A 15,979-nucleotide genomic window follows, 5' to 3' on the forward strand; every position below is an offset into this window, starting at 1 on the left:
AAAAATGACAAAAAAATGACAAAAAATGTGACAAAAAAAAGACAAAAAATGACAAAAATGTGACAAAAAATGACCAAAAAACAACAACAAAAAGTGACAAAAAAATGACAAAAAAATGACAAAAAAATGACAAAAAAATGACAAAAAAATGACCAAAAAAATGACAAAAAAATCTACAGTCAGGAGTCAAAACGTGAGGCCCGAGGGCAAAATCCAGCAAAGAACCTCAACATGACTTTGAGAAATGATTCTACACACATCAGAGATCACTCGACGATTCTAACAATGTGGAAAATACAGTCAAATGTTCTCTCAGCCTAGTAGGTCTTGGAGAGCTGGTGCTATAGTTTGGATCACAGTTGGAGTTTTGAACCTTGGTGTTTTGGCAATGAACAAAATTGCCCTTCGACCAAGCAAACGTACCTGCCTCTGGTGTAAGCAGAAAGCATAAAGGACCTTTAACCTGCTACCTGCCGCCCCCCTTGATCAGGATATGATGAAGCTCTGTCAACAAAAACTCAACAAAAATGTGACAAAAACTCAAAAAAAATGTGACAGAAATTAAATAAGAAAATGACAAAAAATCGACAAAAATTGGACAAAAATTCAACAAAAATGTGACAAAAATTCAACAAAAAAGTGACAAAAATTAAATAAGAAAATGACAAAAAATTGACAAAAAATCGACAAAAATTGGACAAAAATTAAACAAAAATTCAACAAAAACTCAACAAAATGTGACAAAAATTCAACAAAAAAGTGACAAAAATTCAACAAGAAAATGACAAAAATTCAACAAAAATGTGACAAAAACTCAACAAAATGTGACAAAAATTCAACAAAAAAGTGACAAAAATTCAACAAGAAAATGACAAAAATTCAACAAAAATGTGACAAAAACTCAACAAAATGTGACAAAAATTCAACAAAAATGTGAAAAAAACTCAACAAAAAAGTGACAAAAATTAAATAAGAAAATGACAAAAATTCAACAAAAATTCAACAAAAATGTGACAAAAACTCAACAAAATGTGACAAAAATTCAACAAAAAAGTGACAAAAATTCAACAAGAAAATGACAAAAATTCAACAAAAATGTGACAAAAACTCAACAAAAATGTGACAAAAACTCAACAAAATGTGACAAAAATTCAACAAAAAAGTGACAAAAATTCAACAAGAAAATGACAAAAATTCAACAAAAATGTGACAAAAACTCAACAAAATGTGACAAAAATTCAACAAAAATGTGACAAAAACTCAACAAAAAAGTGACAAAAATTAAATAAGAAAATGACAAAAATTCAACAAAAATTCAACAAAAATGTGACAAAAACTCAACAAAAAAGTGACAAAAATTAAATAAGAAAATGACAAAAATTCAACAAAAAAGTGACAAAAATTCAACAAGAAAATGACAAAAATTCAACAAAAATGTGACAAAAACTCAACAAAAATGTGACAAAAACTCAACAAAATGTGACAAAAATTCAACAAAAAAGTGACAAAAATTCAACAAGAAAATGACAAAAATTCAACAAAAATGTGACAAAAACTCAACAAAATGTGACAAAAATTCAACAAAAATGTGACAAAAACTCAACAAAAAAGTGACAAAAATTAAATAAGAAAATGACAAAAATTCAACAAAAATTCAACAAAAATGTGACAAAAACTCAACAAAAAAGTGACAAAAATTAAATAAGAAAATGACAAAAATTCAACAAAAAAGTGACAAAAATTCAACAAGAAAATGACAAAAATTCAACAAAAATGTGACAAAAACTCAACAAAAATGTGACAAAAACTCAACAAAAAGTGACAAAAAATTCAACAAAAATATGACGAAAACTCAACAAAAATTAGACAAAAAAAACATAAAAAAGGTGACACAACACAGCAACAATGCGAGGCAAAAGATCAGTTTTGTGGGTCTTAGCTTTCAAATGAGGTGTTACGCATTCGGATTTGGTGGGTGGTAAGAGATGGCAGGTAGCAGGTTAAAATCCCTTAATAGACGTGGGCCTCGTATGGTCAGTGTAAATGACTCCTGTTTGTTTGTTTGTTTGTTTGTTTGTTTGTTTGTTTGTTTGTTTGTTTGTTTGTTAAATGACTCCTGTTTGTTTGTTTGTTTGTGTGTGTGTGTGTGTGTGTGTGTGTGTGTGTGTTTGCTTGTTTGTTCCCCTCACAGACCTCGTATCGTCCGTGTTAATGACTCCTGTTTGTCTCCTTAGACGGGATGTTCGGGAGGTGCCACTCTCCTCCTCTGCAGCAGCTCTACACCTTCGACGTGTCTCCGTCTGTGGTGCAGCGTTTCAGGCGGCTCCTGCAGAAGCTCTCCAGCCGAGGTCAGGACGGTCCCACACGGAGCTCCTGAAGGCTCATTCACACACGCTTCATCAGACACTGCACCTTCTCTTTATCTCAACACTCTGTGAACTTTAGGTGCTTTTCCCCCCCCAGTTTTCTCCCCAGTTTTTCCTACATTTTTGATTTGATATTTACAGCAAACGTTTCTCCGACTTAAAGAGCTCCTTTTCTTTCATGTTGGAAATGGATCAAGTGTAATGTCTGTGTTTTGCTGATTGATTTTAACCTCTTAACTCCCGCCTGAACCGAGAGGATCTTTTTCCTCACGTCATCAGATTTTTTTTCCATCATTTTTTTGTTCCATCATTTTTGTAACTTTTTGGTCATTTTTTTGTCATTTTTTGTCATTTTTTTGTCCATTTTTTTATCACTTTTTTTTCACATTTTTGTCACATTTTTATCACATTTTTGTCATTTTTTGTCATTTTTTTTGTCATTTTTTCGTCCATTTTTCACCAATTTTTTGTCACATTTTTTGTCAATTTTTTATCAGATTATTGTCATTTTTTCGTCCATTTTTTAAATCCGTTTTTTGTCATTTTTTTTGTCAATTTTTTATCAGATTTTTGTCATTTTTTCGTCCATTTTTTAAATCAGATTTTTGTCATTTTTTTGTCCATTTTTTTATCATTTTTTTGTCGTTTTTTGTCATTTTTTTGGTCAAATTTGTATCACATTTTTGTTAAATTTTTTTGTCATTTTTTGTCAAATTTTTGTCAAATTTGTATCACATTTTTGTAATTTTTTGGTCAATTTTTTTTAATCATTTTTTGGTCGTTTTTTGTCATTTTTTTGTCAAATTTTTTATCACATTTTAGTTAAATTTTTTTGTCATTTTTTTGGTCCATTTTTGTCGTTTTTTGTCACATTTCTGTCATTTTTTCGGCCATTTTTTAATCACATTTTTGTCAAATTTTTGTAAGTAAGTAAGTGATCTTTATTTATATAGCGCTTTTCACAGACAGAGGTCACAAAGTGCTTTACAGTGGAACCACTGAAACAAACAGTAAAAGACAGTAAACAATATGTATAATTTTTTGTCATTTTTTTGTCCAATTTTTATCACATTTTTGTCACATTTTTTTTTCCAATGTTTTCTCCCTTTTTTGTCACATTTCCATCATTGTTTTCGTCTCAGTTTTGTTGCTATTTTCACACTTTTTTCCAGAAGCTTTTGGATTGGGGTAAAGCCAAACTGGAGAAAATGTGCTCGGTTCAGGTGGGAGTTAAGGGGTTAAAGGCCTCTCTGAGCTCGTCTGTGGTTAGTGTGAGTTCATAATGTGTCCAGCAGGGGGAGACAGAGACCTGTGCCTCAGGTTGAACTTTCATCAGCAACATTTAAATAAGAAAAAAATTGAGCAGTAGTGAAGACTTAATTTACAGAAGAGCAAAACAAAACAATTGTGCTCAAAAGGAGTCAGAAGAAGTTCAAATATTCTAATATAAACCTCGCCCTCATCTCTCAATCATCTAAAATATCACGTGGCAACAGGGGCGGACTGGCCATATGTCCATTCTGGAAGAGCACAGAAGGGCCACCAGTCCCGCCTCAACCGAGCTTTACCCAAATCTAAAAGCTGAAAAGAAAAGCATCAAAATAGCGAGAAAAAGAGGATGAAAAGAAAACAAAAATGTGCTGGAAAAACAACAAAAAAGTGACAAAAATGTGATGAAAAGGCAACATATAATGATAGAAAAAATAATGAAAAAAACAACAACAAAAATTACGTGACAAAAAGTTTCCGTCACTTTTGTAGGTCTTAGCTTTCAAATGAGGCGTTACATTGTTGCTCTCCAGTCGAGAAGCTTTTAGATTTGGGTAAAGCCCAGTATAAAAAAACATGGATCTAAAAGGAATTCCGTGGAGTATGGTGTGCCACAAGGTTCAGTTTTGGGACCGTTATTATTTATTATTTATATTAATGATTTTGCTTCTGTTTCTACGACCACCTTTCCCGCTCTTTTTGCTGATGATACCAGTCAAAAAAATAATAATAAATAAAAAGTCGACCTGGGGAAAATGCTCTCGTTTAAGGCGGGGGGTCAGAGGTTAAAATATGTATTTGTTGAAGTGTCACATTTACGCTAATTTGGGCCAGGCTGGTCAGAGTCCAGGGCTGTTTTTCAGTCCCAGTCCGGCCCCTGGGTGACAAACTTTCAGCTCACGCAAACGCCACATGCAGGAGTTTATACTTTACATTATTATCGCTTTATATTTTTGTACAAACAACATGACACTTGTAGGGCCTGATCTCGTGTTCCTAAACACATTAGCTCCGCCCCCGGCCCATAGTGTCACTTCCTCACGAAGTGTGAGACGGTGATAAAGATGTGTTTTCACCCAGTACCAGAACTCCCGCTCTTTAATGTTTGCTTTTGTGCAGGGCTGACGTGGGAGGACGACACCACGCAGAGAGTCCTGTCCAAAGAGCTGTCCAAACTGAGGAGGATCCCGCTCCGAGCCCAGGCCGGGTCTAAGGCCGGGTCTAAGGCCGGGTCTAAGGCCGGGTCTGAGGTCCACAGCCCCGGCGGCCGCGCTCAGGTCCTGGACCCGCTGGAGCAGAGGGTGAGGCCGGTGGAGGAGGAGCTGAACAGGAACCTGCACATGTATCTGCAGAGGCTGGGGCTGATGCCCAAGAGCCCCACGTCGCCCTCTGCTGGCGCCGGCGCCAAGGTGAGGCTGAGGGTTAGACAGGAAGTCACCTCTGCAGATCCTCTTCTGTGTTTCGACTCTTTACTCGTCAGGGACCAGGAGCATTTGGCTTCATTTCCCACACCTGTGTTTCACATCACAGAGCTGCTCAGACTGTCTGAGGCCCAGGGACAGGAGGATGCAGCTCATTTAAACCTCTTAACTCCCGCCTGAACCCAGAGCATTTTCTCCAGTTCAGCTTTACCCAAATCCTGTAGGCCAGTGTAACGCCTCATTTGAAAGCTAAGATCTACAAAACTCATCTGAATGGATCTTTTTCCTCATGTCATCAGATTTTTTTCCATTTTTTGGGGGGGGTTTCAACTCATTTTTGTAAATTTATTGTCTTTTTTTTTTGTGTCATTTTTTGTCACATTTTTGTCATTTTTTTGGTCATTTTTTTGTGTCATTTTTTGTCTTTGTGTCACATTTTTGTCACATTTTTGTAATTTTTTTGTCAAATTTTTTTGTCTTTTTTTGGTCATTTTTTTGGTCATTTTCTGTCATTTTTTTGGGTCATTTTCTGTCATTTTTGTAATTTTTTCTCTTTTTTTTGTAATTTTTTCTCTTTTTTTTTGTCATTTTTTGTCACATTTTGTTTGTCATTTTTTGTCACATTTTTTTGTCAATGTTTTCTCATTTTTTTGTCACATTTCCATCATTGTTTTCGTCTCAGTTTTGTTGCTATTTTCACAGCTTTTTTCCAGAAGCTTTTGGATTGGGGTAAAGCCAAACTGGAGTAAATGTGCTCGGTTCAGGCGGGAGTTAAGGGGTTAAACAGGCTCATCTTGATGCCATTGCATAGATCAGGTGTTAGTCCTGAGCCACTTCCTTCATGCTGTGACACCGTGATGAAAAAACAGACTCCTGGTGCAGCTGCAGCGATAAGACTGGGGTCCTTCCACTGCACCGTGTCTTAGCTGTGAGTTTTGCCCGGATACCTCCTTGATTGTCCGTTTCCTGTAGCACCTCCACTGCAGGTGTGAGAGCTCTTGGTGCCTCTTCAGTAAATAAATCACCTGGTTCTCGAGTTGAAGACTTTAACCTCTTAACTCCTACCTGAACCGTCTCCAGTTTGGCTTTACCCCAATCCAAAAGCTTCTGGAGAAAAGCTGTGAAAATAGCAACAAAACTGAGACGAAAACAATGATGGAAATGTGACAAAAAAGTGACGAAAACTTTGACAAAAAAGTGACGAAAAAATGACATGTGACAAAAAATTACAAAAAAAGACCAAATAAATTACAAAACATTACAAAAAAATGACAAAAATTTGATAAAAAAATTGACAAAAAAATGACAAAAAAATTGACAAAAAAATGACAAAAAATGTACAAAAATTTGATAAAAATTGGACAAAAAATGACCAAAAATTGGCGAAAAAATGAAAAAAAGAAAATGACAAAAAAATGACAAAAATTTGATTCAAAAAATGACCAAAATTTGACAAAAAATGCAAAAAAAGAAAAAAAAAAGACATTGAAAAAAATTACAAAAAATTACAAAAAAAATTACAAAAAAATTACAAAAAAATTACAAAAAATGTGACCAAAAATGACCAAAAATGTGACAAAAATTGCAAAAAAAGACAATAAAAAGACAAAAATAAGACAAAAAAATACCAAAAAATGTGACCAAAAATCAAAAAAAAAATTACAAAAAATTACTAAAATTACAAAAAAGACAAAAAAGACAAAAAATGACAAAAATTCCAAAAATGTGACAAAAAAATTATTTAAAAAAATGACAAAAAAGTTACAAAATGAGTTGAATCCCTCCCCCCCCAAAAAGATGGAAAAAGTTTGATGACGTGAGGAAAAAGATCCATTTAGTTTTGTAGATCTTAGCTTTTAAATGAGGCGTTACACTGGCCTACAGGATTTGGGTAAAGCTGAACTGGAGAAAATGCTCTCGGTTCAGGCGGGAGTTAAGAGGTTAACAGGACGTTTTTCAGACGATTCAGTCTTTGTTTCTGCTGTAAATGTTTTTGTGTCGTCTGGACGGAGCTGTGGGCGGTAATGGACTTTTCACACGAGTTAGTGGCGGTGATTATCAGGGTCCTCGTTATTTCATTTACTGAACTGAACATCTGTTTTAAACTCTTCAAATCCTCGTCTTGTCCCGCAGCGTCTGGACCTCATGTGTTTGTTCTTCCAGGCCGGGCGTCTGCGTCCCCAGAGCCTGTCTCCTCCTTCGGGGCGCCTCCCCTCGGTGTCCCAGGCGGCGGACGAGGCGCTGCTGCTGGACGCTCTGAGGCGCTTCCTCTCCTCCAGGATGTCCCAGGCAGCTCCGGCCCGGCACAGAGGGGACCCCCTCACCTCTGTGGACGGTGAGGACCGGACTCAGCCGCGTCCCTGTCCCGCGCTGGCCTCCCTGACCGTCCCGTTGTGTTGTGTCTCCAGAGCGATTCATCCAGAACGTCCTGAAGAACATCGGCCGTGAAAACGTGAACGTGGACTCTCTGAACCAGCACGACTTGGACCAGCTCTCGTCCTTCATCGCCGACGCCCTGCAGGTGGTGGACCGGGACAAGAGCCACGTCCAGGGCCGGGACCTCAGCCAGGCGCAGAGCCAGGCCCAGAGCCAGGCCCAGGGGGAGCAGACCGGACCAGGACCCAGGGAGGAGGGACAGGAGGCGCAGACGTCTCAGCCAGGTAACGAGCGGCTCCTCAGGTTCCTCAATGAGTCACTGAGCTTTGATTAACCGTTAACTCCCGCTTTACCCAAATCCTGTAGGCCAGTGTAGCACCTCATTTGAAAGCTAAGATCTACAAAACTCATCTGAATAGACGATTTTTTTTCCATCATTTTATTTTGGTATTCAAGTCATTTTTGAAACTTTTTTGCAAATTTTGTTTTCTTTATTTTTTTTTAAACATTTTTGTCAAATTTTTTGTCATTTTTTTTCGTCAATTTTTTGTCTTTTTTTGTAGTTTTTTGTCACATTTTTGTCACATTTTTTTTGTCATTTTTTGTCTTTTTTCGTCACGTTTTTGTCAAATTTTTTGTCATTTTTTTTCGTCAATTTTTTTGTCTTTTTTTTGTCATTTTTCGTCACATTTTTTATCATTTTTTCGTCATTTTTTATCATTTTTTCGTCAATTTTTGTAATTTTTTGTAATTTTTTTGTCATTTTTTCATCACATTTTTGTCAATTTTTTTGTCATTTTTTGTCTTTTTTCATCACGTTTTTGTCAAATTTTTTGTCAATTTTTTTCGTCAATTTTGTGTCTTTTTTTTTCATTTTTCGTCACATTTTTGTCATTTTTTGTCATCTTTTTGTCATTTTTTCATCGCATTTTTGTCACATTTTTTTGTCATTTTTTTGTCATTTTTTGTCATTTTTTGTCATTTTTGTCATTTTTTTGTCAAAGTTTTCTCACTTTTTTGTCACATTTCCATCATTGTTTTTATCTCCGTTTTGTTGCTATTTTCACAGCTTTTTTCCAGAAGCTTTTGGATTGGGGTAAAGCCAAACTGGAGAAAATGTGCTCGGTTCAGGTGGGAGTTAAGGGGTTAAACATAAAAACAAGGCAGATTTTTCCAATAATTAACATCTTGTTTAAAACTACACAAGATCCAGAATCCTCTCAGAAAGTCTATGCAACTAATATGTCACAAAATAAAAACATACATTTAAACCAGTCCTGCTCACAGTCACGGACCGAGAGGCGGGACCTGTCACTGGACTCTTCCTAAACATTAGACATGGCCTGCATGACTTCTTCTGCTCTTTCATCTGTTTTTAGTCATTTGGAAAATTATAAAATCCCTAAAACAGGTGCGATAACAGCGTTGGAAGCTCCTCGTGAAAAATGACTTCCTGCCGCTTGTTCCTGCGTCAGATCCAGCGTTTCTCTTATTGGTTGATCCCGTCTGTCAATCACGCCCACACGCGCTCCCAATACATATCTTTGAAAAAGGATTTAGTCCGTTTAACCTCTTAACTCCCACCTGAACGGATCCCATTTCATCCAGTTTGGCTTTACCCGAATCAAAAAGCACCAAAACAGCCACAAAAATGAGAAGAAAACAAGGATGTAAACGCAACAAAAATGTGACAAAAATGTGACAAAAATTCAACAAAAATGTGACAAAAATGTGACAAAAATGTGACAAAAACTCAACCAAAATGTGACAAAAACTCAACCAAAATGTGACAAAAATGTGACAAAAATGTGACAAAAATGTGACAAAAACTCAACCAAAATGTGACAAAAATTCAACCAAAATGTGACAAAAATGTGACAAAAATGTGACAAAAATGTGACAAAAACTCCACCAAAAAGTGACAAAAATGTGACAAAAACTCAACAAAAATGTGACAAAAACTCAACCAAAATGTGACAAAAATGTGACAAAAACTCAACCAAAAAGTGACAAAAAAGTGACAAAAACTCAACAAAAATGTGACAAAAATGTGACAAAAATGTGACAAAAATGTGACAAAAATGTGACAAAAACTCCACCAAAAAGTGACAAAAATGTGACAAAAACTCAACAAAAATGTGACAAAAACTCAACCAAAATGTGACAAAAATGTGACAAAAACTCAACCAAAATGTGACAAAAACTCAACAAAAATGTGACAAAAACTCAACAAAAATGTGACAAAAATGTGACAAAAAATGTGACAAAAACTCAACAAAAATGTGACAAAAATGTGACAAAAAATCCACCAAAATGTGACAAAAAAGTGACAAAAACTCAACAAAAATGTGACAAAAATGTGACAAAAACTCAACCAAAAAGTGACAAAAATTCATCAAAAATTCATCAAAAATTCAACAAAAATGCTACAAAAATGTGACAAAAATTGAAAAAACAAACATAAAAAAAGGTGATACAACACAGAAACAACGCGAGGATATCAGTTTTGTGGGTCTTAGCTTTCAAATGAGGTGCTACACAGGCCTATATAATAGAGGACAGAATGCATTTGTTTTAGGCGGGTGGCAAGAGGTTAAACAGTTTCCCTGTTCACCTGCAGCATTTTAACAACCATCTAATCCCTGCCTGATTTATTGAGCTTTGATCCAAAGCAAACAAGGAGAAATGAGTCACTTTTCTAATAACTTCTTGAACACTTCTGCGTCTCGTCTTCAAATAAATAAACGTCTTTATTCTCAACACTTTCTGACACTGTGTGAGTTTTAAAGTTCGACCTCGACTGACGAATGCTTTGTCCCGCAGACGCTGACGAACAGGAGCCGAGCGTGAAGGACAAGGTAAACTCCAAACACTGTGAATCAGAGCGAGTGAAAGAAAAGATCCTGGAACGTTTCATCTGGTTTGTTCCTGCGTGTGAAAGTGTTTGAATGGAAACGTTTGAGGAAATGCTTCTCACTTTACTCACAGGCAGATTTCAAGACAGAAAGTTTGAATGAAAATATGCATTTGTGTATTTCCCCCTCCAGCCTGAAGGGGAGCTGCTGCTGAACAAGCTCCTGCTCTTCCTGGACCACACCCCGGGGCCGGACTCGGGGCCGGGCTCGGGGCCGGGCTCGGGACCCGGTCGGGCCGCGGGGCAGGAGAACGTGCGCAGCCGGACGAGCGCGGCGTCCGTGCAGAAGAAGGACACGCAGTCTGTGGAGGAGCTGTCCGAGGTGCAGGGCTGGGTCACGGAGTACGCCCCGCCCCCGGCCGCCGTGAGGGTCCACCCGCCCCCCGCCGCCGTGAGGGTCCAGCCGCCCCCCGCCCTGCAGGTGCCCGAGCTGCAGCTGGACGTCCAGACCAACCGCAGGAGGCCCAACAAGGACGTGTTCGGATACGTCATCACCGACACCGAGTGAGTGCAGTTTCCTTTGTGACTTTAACGATACCTGCTTTTCGGCATCGGTGCCTTAACGGTACTTTTTTCGATACCTGTGTTATTTTAGTTGAGTTAAAATAATGTGCTCATCAGAAAACAGGAGCAGCAGCGTCACCTGGAGCTTCATGTTTTTCTCAGAATTCCCACTAAAGCCGTGATAAAAAGAGAGTTGGGACATTATTACCTCCTGAGCTGCAGGAACAGACCAGATCCACATCAGGACCGTTTACTGAAGATAAACTTTTCTAAACTCACTGAGCTGTTCCACAGTGAAAGCTCCTCACACGTCACAGATCTGTTACACAGTGAGAGCGCTCACTCTGTCACTGAAAATGCACCATAACTGTTCCAAACATGGCTAATGCAGAGTGAGCCTCACCTTTTACAGAGACAATCTCATCCCAAACGCTCCGGTGCAGCTGGAGTTTAAACAACAGCAGGAACTTCAGGCTCTGCGGCTAAAGCTAAAGCTAAAGCTAAAGCTAAAGGTAAAGGTAAAGCCCATGTGTTTCTTGTTGTCACTGCTTTTCTATTTGTCTCAGAGTCTAGTTTCTTATTCAGTCCTGGTTTAGTCCTGGTTTAGTCCTGGTTTAGTCCTGGTTTAGTCCTGGTTCAGTCCTGGTTCAGTCCTGGTTTAGTCCTGGTTCAGTCCTGGTTTAGTCCTGGTTCAGTCCTGGTTCAGTCCTGGTTTAGTCCTGGTTTAGTCCCGGCTCAGTCCGCGGCTCTGCCATCTCTGACTGAAGTGTGAGTAAGTCACAGCTTTGCTTCTGCATTTGTGCTGAAGCTGCTCATGAGTTCAGGCTTTTTTAGACTCACTGTGGATCATTTATTGACGTTTGGAGAGAAAAAGTACCGAAAATTAGCACCGAAAACACCTACCGGAGCTTTACGGTCGGTACCAAGTAGGAACCGTTTAACGGGACCCAGCCCTAGTCGTGGAGGCAAAATGTTTCAATTTAAAGACAAGTGTGGAGTGTGGGCGGATTTACTGACCCAAAAGTGACACACAGAAAACAGCCAATGACAGAGCAGAATAAACAGAACACATGTCTTTCAGTCATGTGACCTTTGTTGTTGTGGCGGCCATTTTGAATGACCTGATCCCGTCTGATCTTTGAAGCTCAGCTTGAAGGGCCTGGTCAGGACTTGGATGGGAGACTGGGTGAAGGTAGTGAGTGAGTGGCTGGTGGTGGGAGGGGCCGATGGCACAGACTCGTTGCCTCGCTTCCGTTAGTGGCAGCTGTGGCTACAACAGTAGCTTACCACCACTGAGTGTGGAGTAAATGAATAATGACGACAGAGAAACTTTGAGAAACTTGGTAATACAGGCTTATAAAGCGCATTACAAGTATAAGACAATACTATTATTGAACACGAAGTAGAATTATACAGTTCTGCAACATGTAACAACATCTACTCAGGATATAAAGGAAAGACGACCGATCGACAGGGGCATTTTTATGTTCTCGTGATCATCGCTCATGAAGAAAACAGTTTAAACATGACGCACGTTTATGTGAAGAAACCAGTGAGTCAGTGTTTAAAACGTTAGCATGCTAACGGTTAGCATGTAGCTTCAACTGCTCAGCTCGGTCATAGATGTGAGACACACATGTGTTCATGTGTTGACAGTTGCTAGCCGGTAGCATGCTAGCGTCTTGAGCTGCTTAAACCCTGAAATGTAGGGACCTTTTTTTTTTAAAACACGGAGACTAAGAGGGTTTGGGGAGGGGGGTTTACATGTGGTAATATATCACATGGTTTTTCAGTTTCCGACACAGTGCTTCTAGTCAACACAGCACAAACAGGCAGGAGGAAATGTGCGTTTCTTTGGAGGCATTAAAAGTTTTCTACAATGAGTGAAGAGGTGAAGATTCAAAGACATTTATGAAGGACAGGAAAGTGTTTTTTTTTTATGACCAAAACCACCGTCAGTTATTGTGCGAGCCCAAAGCCGGAGGTAGAAGTCATAAAGATAAAGCAGTGAGACGACCTTGGTGTCAGATTCCTGTTCAAACCGGTCACAGTTCAAAGCTTCTGTCGACATTTCTGACTCGACTTTGAGCTTCTGAAGATCAGACGTTGACACTTGACTCTGGGAGACGGCTTTAGCAGCACGAGGCGCGAGGGAGGACGATCATCACATCACTGTGGACTCAAAACCAAACTCATGGAAACTAATGTCATATTAACGCCTCTGTCTGTGTCTCTGTCTGTCTCTCTGTCTGTCTGTCTCTCTGTCTGTCTGTCTCTCTCTGTCTCTGTCTGTCAGTGGTCTGCAGACGGACGAGGGGCTCCACCTGATGGAGGTTCTGGCTCACATGTCCAACATCCAGATGGCGAACTTCGCAGAGCTCTCGTGAGTACAGCCTGGATCCACAGACACACGAGTCACATCCACTACTCGGATCTGTTCAGACCACGTTCAGTCACGGAGGCTCCCGGATCATTGACTCCATATTCATTGACTCATGAATTACTCCAGCCTCAAGTCACTGATCTGATACTGGAATAAATACAGTATCGGGGATCGATTCCAAATATCTGATCCTTAACCGACCGAAATCAGCCAATTGCAAAACAAAAACCGTTTAGTCTGTGTTTCTAAACGCAGACTGTAGCGTAACATTTTGCACTGAGTAGGAGCGCACTTTGAGATCTGGCAACCCATTTAAAGCAACACTAAGTAACTTCCATCCATCCATTTTCTTCCGCTTTATCCGGGGCCGGGTCGCGGGGGCAGCAGTCTCAGCAGAGATGCCCAGACTTCCCGATCCACACACACCTCTTCCAGCTGTTCTGACCCCGAGGCCACACCTCCTCCAGCTGTTCTGACCCCGAGGCGACACCAGGCCAGCTCGGAGACATAGTCCCACCACCGTGTCCTGGGTCTTCCACGAGGCCTTGTCCCACTAGGACATGCCTGGAACACCTCCCGCGGGAGGCGACCAGGAGGCATCCGAAACAGATGCCCGAGCCACCTCAGCTGCTCCTTTCGACGTGAAGGAGCAGCGACTCTACTCCGAGCTCCTCCCGGGTAACTGAGCTCCTCACCCCCAGCCACCCTGCGAAGGAAACTCATTTCGGCCGCTTGTATTCGCGATCTTGTCCTTTCGGTCCTGACCCACATCTCATGACCATAGGTGAGGGCGGGAACGTAGATCGATCGGTAAATCGAGAGCTTTGCCCCGACTCAGCTCCCTCTTCACCACGACAGACCGATACAGCGACCGCATCACTGCTGACGCCGCACCGATCCGTCTGTCCATCTCCGGAACCCAAGCTGTGCGTGGAGGTGAGCCCGACTATATCTACTCGGTATCTCTCAACCTCCCGCACAAGCTCAGGCTCCTTCCCCCCAGTGAGATGACGTTCCATGTCCCGAACGCCAGAAACTGTGCATGTGGACTAGGTCGTCGAGGCACCTGCCTCTGACTGCCACCCAGTCCTCTCCGCACCCGACCCCTACGGATCCCTCTGCGGGTGGTGGGTCCACAGGAGGGCGGGCCCACGCCGTCCCTTCGGGCTGTGCCCGGCCGGGCCCCGTGGGCAAAGGCCCGGCCACCAGGCGCTCCAGTTCGAGCCCCAACCCCAGGCCTGGCTCCAGGGTGGGGCCGCGGCTGCGCCATGCCGGGCGACGTCACGGTCCTTGATCTTTCATAATCTATAGAAGTCTTCTGAGCTGCTCTTCGTCTGACCCGTCACCTCGGACCTGTTTGCCTCGGATCATTCGGACACTCAAACAACCCCACCACGTTAAGGTAGCAGCTCACGGGGTCGCTATCGAAGTGCGGTTTTGGGATATTTAAATGGCGTAAACCTTGCTGCTTCCTGAACAAACGCAGTATAAATGTGACAAACCCGGCACTGGGGGAATAATAATGCTTCATGTTTGACTCTTTCCACAGTGAAGCGTTTCATTATTTTATCCCTTCTCTAACCTGATACTTTGTTCTGTCAGTAAAGCTCTAGCTCGGAGCCTTTCGTTGTGAATGCGGTGTTTTGGACGGTGGGGCTCGGGGGGGGGCGATGGGGCTCCACACGCCCACGCCTGCTTTGATTCCCTCCTGTGTGGCCCTGCATCACTGTACTCCGCCTTTGTCCCCCCGGTGAAAGCGCCGGGGCTAAACGCTGCCGCGGAGGTGATGGATGTGAGCGCAGAGCGAGCGAGGGGGGGGGACCACCGATGAGCTCTGTGCGTGAGCGCGGTCAAAGCCCAGCAGGGGGCGGTAATCTGTCAGCCATGTCACACTCTTTGTCCCGCAGCTGAGGCGCGGAGTTCAGGCAAAGAGGCGCAGGAGGAGGAACATGCTTACATTACCGCCTCAAAGCATCACAATCACTGTAAAATAAAAACAGTATTTCCAAAGTGAACTCTGATACTGAACTTTACTTTGACACTAACCTTTTCGTCCACACTTTTTTATTACCTTAAAGGGGGGGTATTCTGCAAAATGGACTTTTTCAAACTTTCCATCATGTTATTATGTCACTCCCTCATTAAAAACATGCCTGAAGTGTTGCCTTGGCACATTCACGTATTTCTGAGTAATCTGTAAAAACTCTGATGGCGGCCATTTTAGGGATAGGTTTGCCTGAGTCCTCCTAGGAACGCCCCCACCTCCTGGAGACGCCTCCGAGCTTTCGTCACCAGCCGAGTAACCAACCACTGCTCCTCAGCAGAACCCCCTCCCCACTGATGCCACAGACAGCGTGTGGAGGGGGCGTGTCTAAAGGCTCAGAGGTTCTTAACCCCTTAACTCCCGCCTGAATCGAGAGGATCTTTTTCCTCCTCTCATCAGATTTTTTTCCATCATTTTTTTGTTGGGTATTCAACTCATTTTTGTAACTTTTTTGTCGTTTGTTTTGTCATTTTTTTTGTCATTTTTTTGTCCTTTTTTTTGTCATTTTTTGTCCTTTTTTTGTCCTTTTTTTGTCAATTTTTGTCAATTTTTTTGTCATTTTTTTGGTCACATTTTGTCACATTTTTGTCATTTTTTCATACATTTTTCGTCACTTTTGTGTCAATGTTTTCTCACTTTTTTGTCACATTGTTTTCGTCTCAGTTCTGTCGCTATTTTCACAGCTTTTTTTCCAGAAACTTT

The 15,979-nt window shown here is 41.0% G+C and overlaps 2 protein-coding genes across 2 annotated transcripts in view; both read left to right on the forward strand.

The window, feature by feature from the left end:
• Positions 1 to 15,979, forward strand: part of esyt2a (extended synaptotagmin-like protein 2a) — a 236,713-nt gene that overhangs the window by 69,069 nt on the left and 151,665 nt on the right. The window lies entirely within an intron of this gene.
• The window catches only part of LOC306966780 (receptor-type tyrosine-protein phosphatase N2-like), a 138,265-nt gene that overhangs the window by 10,119 nt on the left and 112,167 nt on the right, over positions 1 to 15,979 (forward strand). The window contains exons 3-9 of the mRNA XM_079561597.1: positions 2,235 to 2,348; positions 4,755 to 5,044; positions 7,220 to 7,391; positions 7,465 to 7,716; positions 10,256 to 10,290; positions 10,480 to 10,850; positions 13,147 to 13,233. Of these exons, the coding sequence (XP_079417723.1) occupies positions 2,235 to 2,348; positions 4,755 to 5,044; positions 7,220 to 7,391; positions 7,465 to 7,716; positions 10,256 to 10,290; positions 10,480 to 10,850; positions 13,147 to 13,233 (1,321 nt within the window). The remainder of the gene's footprint in view (positions 1 to 2,234; positions 2,349 to 4,754; positions 5,045 to 7,219; positions 7,392 to 7,464; positions 7,717 to 10,255; positions 10,291 to 10,479; positions 10,851 to 13,146; positions 13,234 to 15,979) is intronic.

The sequence above is a fragment of the Gobius niger genome (assembly GCF_951799975.1).
Source record: "Gobius niger genome assembly, chromosome: 8".
NCBI classification, from domain to species: Eukaryota; Metazoa; Chordata; class Actinopteri; order Gobiiformes; family Gobiidae; genus Gobius; species Gobius niger.